Consider the following 10,599-nt stretch of genomic DNA (forward strand, 5'->3'; position numbering starts at 1 on the left):
TGTCAGAACCAGACGTGACTTGTGTCTGTGTTTCATATGATACTGCCAAGCATCCACCATGGGGCTTTCCTTCATGTTTAAATCATGAAATGCAACATAACACCGACAGCTGCCTTTCACAGAGAGAGGGGAGAAGAAGGGAAAGCATTTGGGTGGGCTGAGGCAGAGCTGTGCTGCTCTCTGCCTTCCTTGCTTGCATGGCTTACATGCAGGAGCCCAGCCACAGCTGGACATGCCCATCTGCCCGCAATGCTGAGAGAAGGAGCACATGGGTGCTGCAAGGGAGAGTAACCTGCTTATGATAAGGTGCACAGCAGCTTTGGTATCCATGCAAAAGACAGAGGCTGTCATGGGGAAGAAAAAGAAATGCACGTTACAAGTCATCATGGAAGATGGTTGGTATCACTGTGAGGTCATTTCAGTTTAGATGCTGCCATACACTTAGCAAAATGTCTCAGGACTTCCCAAGCGCACCATGTTTCATCTTTCAAAGATTGTGCAATTTCTGTTTGCTCATGCAAGGAATTTCTGTCTACTTGCTAAACTAAAGGGAATATTAAGAGCATCACTGTAGGAAAAGAATATAATGTGTAATCAATAAGGGATGTTCTGCCAAGCTCAGCTTGCACTTAAGGATCCACTGTGTAAAGCATCATGTGTAAATCCCAGCAACAAGTGCAATTACTCTTCATTCTTTGTCTTGCAGCTGGAATAGAGATTGATGGACAAGTCGAGAGTGACACACAGAGTGAAGGTAAGGTAGAGATTAAACAATATGGCCTTGTTTAAAATCCAGGAGGTGATATCTTTCCTTTTTCTCTCTGGGTTGTGACATGCTCTACAATGGGAACCATTTTGTGAGCTACTTGTAAGCACGCAGATTTTTCCCTTGAGGTTTGATTTATGATAGTGATATGTAAAACACCAAGCTTAAGCAGCCTGCCCCTCTTCATCCATGCTACTAGCATGGGAGGCTGCTGTGGCCATTGTCCCTCTGCAATCACCCCAAGTATAACAGGTATTACAGTAAAGCATCACCCTGTGAATGCTTTGTATTGCGCCGAGGTCCTGTCTGCCTTCCCTGCAATGCATGCTGCTATAATACACTGGTGTCTTGATTAACCCTGACCACAAGAAGATAAAAATGAAAATGGATTGAAGGCAGTCTAATAAGGAGAAATAGCTAAGGGGTAAGATTATACCACTAAATAGAGATAGCTAAGACTCATGATTCTAACAACACTGGGTAGATGATACCAGTCTCTAGACAACTGAAAAAATGATCCACAATCATGTCTGTACGGTCTATACTATCCATAAAATGTGAGAAAATAATTAGCAAAATGACTATGATTTAAATATATATATATATATATATATATATATATATATATCCACCTTTCCCATACAGGCAAAGGAGGAAATAAGATAAAAGTAATAGATGAATGCTCCACATTTACCCTAGTATTTGATAGGTTGCTAATTAAAACTGTGATGGCTGGCTGCACAAAATGAACATTTTCTCAAAGAGTGTAGTTGGCCTTTGATCTAGATCACTATCTGAAATTCAGCTGAGATGGAACATTACATAGTAAGTGAAACCAACCTAATGGCTTTCAAGAAATGAGTTGAAAAGTTCTTTCTCATTCCCAAAGACAAGTATGATTACCTTCTATTTTTTCTGACTAGCAAGCAAAAACTATTTGCTTGTTATTAATTTCTATCTTTTAAAGAAAAGAAAAATACAAATACTAAAATCCTCTTTGCTTCCATTTTCCTCTCCTCTTTGGCTGTTCATCTTTGCCTATGAATCCTACTCCAGCACAATTTCCTTCTTCCATTATAATTTCTTCAACCCTGGGGAAAAAAAAAAAATCCATGCCAACTTCATTTTTCATGAGAACGCTATATTCATCAGTCAAATTTTGGACAATTAGAAGTGAAAATAACCTGAAAAACTTTACTATTGTTTTTAATGTACTTGGTGGCAAAAGGGATGGAGGGGCTTGGAGTTCTTAGAATGTTATTTTCCTCTTTTCCATGATATTCTGCAATAAAAAACATGTTGCATTTCAATCCTTTAAACTGGAGACACTTCTTAACCTGGACAAATGAGTTTCTTATTTGCAATGCCAGTGAGAATAAAATGTGTATCAAAGATTACCTGTTTTTCTTTCCTTGTCTGGATATAGACCTTCTTATAGAAGGCAAAATAGAGAAGCAAAACCTGGTGCTGCTTAAGCACTACCTTTTCTATATATAAATAGAAGACCTCCGTACTAAGTTTAAAGAAGTAAAGAGCTTTCAAGGACATTGCAATAAGCAGCGCATTGCATACTGTTTGACTGCAGTTTCTGTATCTGCTGCTCTGGAGTGTTTACAGGTCAGGAAGGTATCTGTTTATGCTCTCTGATGTTCTTTGCTTTTGTAACTAAGCTCCAATTTTTTCATAGTTATACATCAGCTGCTGATGTGCTAAAATGGGCCATGCTGTCTTAAATAGTTGCATACCAAAGTGCTGTATTTGGCTCTTGGGCAGGGCATAATGCAAAACCTACTGAGGTCAACAGGAATCTGCTCATTGACTTTCCTCAGGTTTGCAGCAGGTATCCTGCTGGCACTTTTCTAATGAATCCTTATTGTGTCAATCCAGTATGGAAAGCTAAGTGTTTTCCAAAGTGTTTTTGTTTGTTTGCTCATTTCGTTTCTTGTTTTTAATCCCTTGCAGAAGATGAAGGAAAGGAGAAGATATCTAAGAAACAGACCCGCAGGGAAACTGTCAGAGCAAGTAGACTTGAAAGAAAAAAGCCACAGAGAGACAAAGAAGAAGAAGAAAGCAAAGAGGAAGACAATTGTCCCCGACAAAACAGAGCTTCTAGGAGAAAAAAACACCAAAAGAAAAATGGTGATGGAAAAAAGGCAGAAGTAAAAGAAAGAGACAAAAAAGCTTCTACTAAAGATCAGAAGAATTCAGAAAATAAAGAAAAGAAAACAATTAAAAAAGGAAAGGAGAGGGAGAACAAACAGAAGAAAGACAGGAAAAACAGGTAATTTGATGATCCTTGTAGTGTGCCAGGTGACAGATGTGCAGCTGTATGGACACACCATGACTTTGTGGCATATGGGTCAGTACTACAAAACTAATAACCTGCAAATACATTACTGCTCTTCCAAAAAAGATACAAGGGCAAAAAAACATTAATGTAAATTGCCATGCAATCGAACTCTTTCCAAAGTTTTCTTTCATTACTCTTTATTGGCCCAAATGCTTCAGATCTAGGCATGTTCTCCATGTTGGTCTATGGAAATGTTAAAGTTAAAAGAAATCTGTCATGTTTTCAGGCCTCATCCTTGTTAAATCTTGTCCCAGGCATGAAAAAACATTTCTCCAGAGCCAGTTGTTGCACTAGGCAGTGCTTCTATAGCTGTAACATGGTCCAAAGCACTATGTCAGTTGAGTTATGGTGGAATGCAATCAGCTCTTCATCAACCATGCTGGTGGGTGCTGTATGCTCAGGGGGCACTGCTCCTCAGTTTATCCTGCTCCATGAGATCCAGAGATTTCAGTATACAAACACCCAAAGGCCTTCCCATGAAGTTGGCCACCCTTTCCTCCAGACAGTGGTCCCCTTGGGGTACAGACCATCACTTGCAGGCCAGCTGATGGTTCCGCACATTGCCCCAGGACCAATGGGGACCAGAGTCAACATGCCCACCCCATCCATGAGAGCTTCCCTCTAACTCCTGTGAGTTTTTCCATTTTGTGCTATTAATTTTATGTCTCTCACAGTACTTCTTCTGAGTCTTCCAACTCATCTGATGAGGAATCACTGTCAGAGGAAGATCTTGTGATGTTGATGGAGCAGGTAGAGCAAAAGAAAAAACTGATTTCCACCATGAGGAACAAGCCCTGGCGAATGGTGAAGAAGCTCTCAGTGCTCAGGTACCAGGAACCTTCACCAGCTGTCAGCTGCACTTTGCCTTTCCTAGAAACTACGTTTTTTGCTGCTGTTACCATAACACCTCAGCCTCAGAAAAAGTGACCAGATGAACCTGGCCAGCCCATTTGGGCTCAGAGAATCAGAGTTAAAATGTGGAATTTGATTTTCAGTCTCTGTAACAGACAAAGTGCAAATCTGATCAACTGATATCCACCACCAGGTCATTCTACACTTGTATTTAAAACCAAGTGACTCACTTCTGTCACTCTACTTGTTAAAGCAAACTCTGTACCCTGCTTTGCTTATTCATGCCCATTGCTAGACAGAAATCAAAGCAGCAAGGTGCTGTATTACTTCAGACTTCCTGAGATGGTGTTGCTTGGAAAAAAATAGTGCATTATTTGCAAAGGTTTGTGGAGCAAAGATAACTCTGCTGCCTGCAGGCCAACAGGGAAGGGCTCATCAGAAATCATTCTTATGTCAAGGCAAATCCCAGATCTTTGGTTTAAAAACATATGAAACCTCCTTTATCCCAAGAACAATTTCAACTTCAAAAATAGCATTGTAAGGTGCATACAGCTCCCTATGGATGTGGCTGATGTCCCTACTCTGCTTTTGCCAAATGGCTACTCAGAGGTGCCATAATAGAGCTGTGAAGGTGGACAGTTCCTATGTGCTACTCTTTTACACCCTGAAGACCAATATCTGCTCTATCTTCCCTTAGCATCAGGAGCCTTGAACACCTCCAAGTATTTTTAAAAATCTGGCTGTAGCTCTGTACAGGAAAACTGCATTAAAGCAGCATTTCTGTCTCACAGGTACACTATGAGCCTGAGATCATTACAAATAAAATTTTATGACCCTCAGATTCTGGAGTTCTGCAATAAAAGGAAAAAGAGTAAAGAAATATTATTTCTGACATGTTTTCCCTTTGGGGTAGGACCAGGGTGAAAATTCTACCTAGTATCACATACCTCTGTCCTTTCTTGTTATCCCTGGACCACTGAAATCATTACTACCTTCTAAGGAACCTAAATGAAATAGTTTCTATGGAGTTGTTTGTGGAAGGAAATTCTGCATCTTCTTGGAGTATGTTTCACTAGAAAATATTGTTTTCTTCTTGACCAATGCACAAGGGGAGAGAAATTATCATAGTCATGCTGGGTTCAAAAAAGCAGAGGTGTAAAGCTAAAGAGCCCATTTGATTTTTCAGTAATCCATGTTTGTTTGTTTTCCAACTAGGGAGGCGCAAGCTTTTGTTGAGAAGTTTGAAGGAGCCTTGGGAAAAGGGAAAGGCAAAAAGTTGTATGCATATAAGATGATGATGGCAAAAGTAAGTATGGAAATGACAGCAGAGAAAAGCACGGAAACTGTTTGTTTATTCAGCATCAGACCCAGATCTAGACCAGAGGTTTTGATTTGGTCTTCAGGGCTTTACACCCACTTCTAGAAGTGCTGCCAAACCCTGGCATGAGGAAGCCCTACAGACAAAACAACCTCCCGCTTCGCACCTCTCTACTTACAGCCATGTTGTCTTGTTTCAGAAATGGGTGAAATTTAAGAGAGACTTTGACAATTTTAAAACCCAGTGCATACCCTGGGAGATGAAGATAAAAGAAGTGGAAAGTAAGTACAAGTTTCTCCTTGCTGTGTGATGGCAGTGAGACATTTTTAAGGCAGTTTTGCATTCATTCAAACCATGCTCCAGTTCCCCCGGTCCCTGCTCACCCCAGGCACCAGTGCCACACAAGGAGCACATACCCTGGGCAGCACCAGTCTTCGGCTTTTCCACCAGCAGTGGGGACAGTTGGGAGGGTCTTTGGCAATATATGAGGGAAGATTTATGGATAGATGGGTCTTGCTGAGGATAGCTTAGTGTCCCCCTCCACCCCCTCACCCCCAACTCCTAACCATTAAATATCTTCTGCTTTAAGGCCACTTTGGCTCCTCAGTTGCTTCCTACTTCATATTTCTGCGATGGATGTACGGTGTAAATCTTGTCCTTTTTGGTTTAATATTTGGACTGGTAATAATTCCAGAGGTAAGTGCTTAATTATCTCTGTAATATCATACCAATTGCTTAACATGAATGTGATACTGTTGGCTCAAATAAGGATTTGTAACTGGCAGTGCTTTAGAAAAATGAAATGTGTAGGGACGATTACTTACAGAGAACAACTTACAAGGATGTTACTGAGACATGAGCAAAAGTTGCATTGAAATCAGTAGACCTAAAAGGCTGCTGAAGATCTTGCCCATCCAGCAGCTCACATGGGAACTCAGAGACCTAGCATGAAGCTATTTTCCTGTTTTGACTAAAGTGAAAAACACAATATAGGGACACATTCATGTCTGTAAGTGTCGTAAGAAAAGGACTGTGCTCTTAAACAGATTAAGAAAACCCCAATGACATTTCCAAATGTTTTCTTCACCTCTCTGCACTGTATGAATCACAGTGAAGATAATGAAGTAGGTTCATATATAACTTCCTACATAGTTATGAAGGACAAGAGCCATCAGCTGCAATGCAATCCTCACCAGATTTGATGAGTCCAGCTTTGACTAACGTAATTGCATGAGCTTTCACAGGCTCAAGGGTAAGGTCACACTGGAAAAACCACCAAGGTTTCTGACGGATAGTACCAATGCCAAGGTCCCACCTTGGGCTCAGGAGCCCATTTGGGCCCTCCAAGGGGCATGGCCTCAGATCAATGAGCATAGGAGATTCTTGAAAAGGAACCATCAAGAGAAGGAACAAATGATGTCCCAAGCACTTTGCCAAATAATGTTTGTTTGGGAAATATCCCTTTTCTGTATTTCTAGTTCAGATGATTCACAAGGATGAGTTGTATTTTTAGTTTTTGCATTTCTTGCTGTACTTGGAGAAGGAAAAGAATTTAATAGCCAACTTTAAGTGGTCGTTTATTGAAGATTTTTTTTAATGTAGCCATTATACCTCTCGCTAAATTACTCTGTACAGTCTTAAAAGGCTGTGCAATACACAGAGAGTGGCATCTGTTCTGTTCAACACAGATTTTTATGCAGCAAAAATGCAGCATAGAGTTTCTCCGGAGGACCATGCTTTTGTTCTCCTTGATGGGGTTGTTCACACTATCAAAAGCAAAATCTCTGTTTCTCCCCAGATGAAGAGACATAGCCATTAGCACTGAAAAATACAAATGTGGTTTGTTTGTTTGTTTGTTTGTTCCGAACTATGTGTATTGTAGAGGACCAAACAGCTTTATATAATTTGTTTTTAAAGTATGCATAATGTTACTCATTGCTGCTGAGCTGTTACAATATGGAGAGTAACTAGGCAATAAACATCTAGTCACAAATAATTTTGAAATTGAGATAGCCCTAAAAATAAGTGATAGATGATATGCTAGGACCTTTCTAGGCTAGGAATGCTGACATATTTTGGTATGGACACCAGAATCTGCTGGTAAATATGTTATTAACTCTCCATAGCTCTTGACATTCTCTTTGTAGACTTCAATAGATGTGGGACTTGCTGCAAGGAGTGCTCTGCATGGTGTCATCAGGAGAGGCTGTGCTATGAAAACTATTCTTTGCATCATTTTGTCTTATGTTTCTTGTCCAAACCTAACTGCCCTTCACCTCACCTTGAGACCGTTTTTCAATTTAAGACTGTATAATACAGAATCTACTGCAAGCTTATTCCAGTGCTCTTGACTTCTCTCAAAGGAAGAGTACTGAATAAATAGATAAAACTAATCCCTTTATTGCATTAGACCCATGAAATACAAAAAAGAAGCCTCTTGCTAAACCAAGGACATTTAAACTGGAGATGTTGATGGACACTGCTGTTGAGGTACTAAGAAATAAAATATATTAAAAATCAACCAAAAGCAACTCACTAAGGAAGAAAAACAACAAACAAACAAACAAAAACTACAGTGTGTTATACTACACATACTCTCTCTTATTAATGCTCACCAGGTCCTGATGGGAATGCCATATGGGAGCATGCCAAGAAAAACTGTGCCCCGGGCTGAACAAGAAACAGCTATGGATTTTTCTGTTCTTTGGGATTTTGAGGTAAGTACAGGGGTGTTAATCATAAGAGATAGTAGATCAGTTAATATATGATATAGATCAGTTAATATAATAGTAGATCAGTTTAATATATGATAAAACCCTTCAGAAGTTAGTGAAGCTACAGGGATGAGTTTGTACTGAGGTAAACCAACAATGAACCTCTTTCTTCTAGAAGATGAAGAGATGCCCACACCCATGAGTGCCATAGTGCAGATGCCATAGTGTGGATCCCCAGAGATTCCTGGCCAAAATAGCATATGTGTATTAAGACATGCATATGGATTTGAATCCTTCCATCTACAACTGTGCTTCCTGACATATCTCATATGTGTTTATATACACATGTATATTTCTTGCTTTATTAGGAACAAAGCAAATACACTTTTAGTCCAAATGGGATGTGTCACATCCCAACACAGAGCTGGCTAACACCACCCAAAAATGTGCTTTCGAGGTTAATGAAGTGCAATGGGGCAAAATAAAATCCACTAAGGCCAGTGGAGTTGTACAGCTCCATGCTGAGGGAAGTCAAAGCAGATTGAGGAACCCCATGCCGTTTTATCTACACAATAATTTTACTAATGAAACACCAGAGCTGATGTTACATTTTTGCACGAGCATTAGTAGAAGCCAGTGACAATGTAAATTTCCCAGTCATGAGCTTGGTCCAACTTACTTACACCACTTTCACAGAGTTGCCCTGTGAACTCAGGTTAAAAAAAAAAAAAAAAAAAAAAATCCAAGGAAAAAGTGCCCAATGAACACATTTCTGCTTTAGCTTTAGCTTGCATAGAACAAATATTGCATCTGCACCAACTCACTTTCATAAATGTAGAATTTTATCCTGAAAAAACAGGCTTTAGTACAAACAAGAGCCATTTGACTTTTGACTGAAAAGGCAGCCACAATGAAGAAGAAAAACAAGAGCTGCTCCAACCCAGCAAGCCAGAAAGGAAATGCAAGCAGCACTCCTGGTTGGTAAGCAGGGAACATCTTCCCATACCACAGAGATTGCTCACAGCCTTGGGAAGAGAATTATCCTCTCACCCCTACCATCCCCATTGGCCAGGTATGAACGGATGCTGCTGCAGGCAATATCTTGGGATCTGAGTTTCAAACCTGCTGCTTCTAGAAACAATTATGAAATGCTTGTTGGTGCTGGCCCACACATTGCCTGTATGGGACCCAGTCCTTCTGTAATAAACACCATCACAACTTCATTTGTTAAAACAAACAAACTAACAAGCTAATGTAAACCAGACAAATTAAACTAGTTTATTAACAAAGCTTCAAGTACTGATGCGTCAAGAAAGCTGATAGGGACAGAGTTGTGTTCACTACCCATTTTCTGATGAGGATCCCATTATTAAAGAATCACAGAATCACAGAATAGTCTAGGTTGGAAGAGACCTCCAAGATCACTGAGTACAACCTCTGACCTAACACTAACAAGTCCTCCACTAAACCATATAACTAAGCTCTACGTCTAAACGTCTTGTAAAGACCTCCAGGGATGGTGACTCAACCACTTCCCTGGGCAGCCTATTCCAATGCCTAACAACCCTTTCAGTAAAGAGGTTTTTCCTAATATCTAACCTAAACCTCCCCTGGCATAACTTTAGCCCATTCCCCCTCGTCCTGTCACTAGGCACATGGGAGGATAGACCAACCCCCACCTCACTACAGCCTCCTTTCAGGTACCTGCAGAGAGCGATAAGGTCACCCCTGAGCCTCCTCTTCTCCAGGCTGAACAAGCCCAGCTCCCTCAGCTGCTCCTCGTAAGACTTGTTCACCAGCTTCGTTGATCTTCTCTGGACTTGCTTGAGCACCTTGATGTCCTTCTTGTAACGAGGGGCCCAAAACTGAACACAGTACTCAAGGTGCGGGCTCACCAGAGCTGAGTACAAGAAGACAATCACTTCCCTAGTCCTGTTGGCCACACTGTTTCTTATACAAGCCAGGATGCTGTTGGCCTTCTTGGCCACCTGAGCGCACTGCTGGCTCATATTCAGCCAACTATCAACCAATACTTGCAGGTCCTTCTCTGCCAGGCAGCTTTCTAACCACTCATCTCCCAGCTTGTAGCGCTGCTTGGGGTTGTTGCACCCCAGGTGCAGGACCTGGCACTTGGCCTTGTTGAACTTCATACAGTTGGCCTCGGCCCATTGGCCCAGCCTATCCAGATCCTCCTGCAGAGCCTTCCTACCCTCAAGCAGATGGACACATGCACCTAACTTGGTGTTGTCTGCAAACTTACTGAGGGTGCACTCGATCCCCTCATCCAGAAGATAAAGATATTTTTGATAAAGATATCATATCATAAAGATATCATTGATAAAGATATTAAAGAGAACTGGCCCTAGTACTGAGCCCTGGGGGCCTCCACTAGTGACCAGGCTCCAACTGGATTTAACTCCATTCACCATGACTCTTTGGGCCCAGCTACCCAGACAGTTTCTAACCCAACAAAGTGTACACCAGTCCAAGCCAAGAGCAGCCAGTTTCCTGAGGAGAATGCTGTGGGAAACGGTGTCAAAAGCCTTACTGAAGTCAAGGTAGACCACATCCACAGCCTTTCCCTCACCCACTAAACATG

General features: G+C 41.1%; 1 protein-coding gene across 1 annotated transcript in view; it reads left to right on the plus strand.

Annotated features, from left to right (window-relative positions):
* Positions 1–329: 329 nt before the first annotated feature.
* The window catches only part of LOC118161173 (transmembrane channel-like protein 2), a 48,382-nt gene continuing 38,112 nt past the window's right edge, over positions 330–10,599 (plus strand). Inside the window, exons 1-8 of the mRNA XM_035316248.1 lie at positions 330–395; positions 707–754; positions 2,729–3,047; positions 3,791–3,943; positions 5,184–5,274; positions 5,486–5,567; positions 5,876–5,982; positions 7,905–8,003. Coding sequence (XP_035172139.1) covers positions 350–395; positions 707–754; positions 2,729–3,047; positions 3,791–3,943; positions 5,184–5,274; positions 5,486–5,567; positions 5,876–5,982; positions 7,905–8,003 — 945 coding nt within the window. The 5' untranslated portion in view covers positions 330–349. The remainder of the gene's footprint in view (positions 396–706; positions 755–2,728; positions 3,048–3,790; positions 3,944–5,183; positions 5,275–5,485; positions 5,568–5,875; positions 5,983–7,904; positions 8,004–10,599) is intronic.

The sequence above is a fragment of the Oxyura jamaicensis genome, chromosome 2, assembly GCF_011077185.1.
Source record: "Oxyura jamaicensis isolate SHBP4307 breed ruddy duck chromosome 2, BPBGC_Ojam_1.0, whole genome shotgun sequence".
Classification (NCBI taxonomy): domain Eukaryota; kingdom Metazoa; phylum Chordata; class Aves; order Anseriformes; family Anatidae; genus Oxyura; species Oxyura jamaicensis.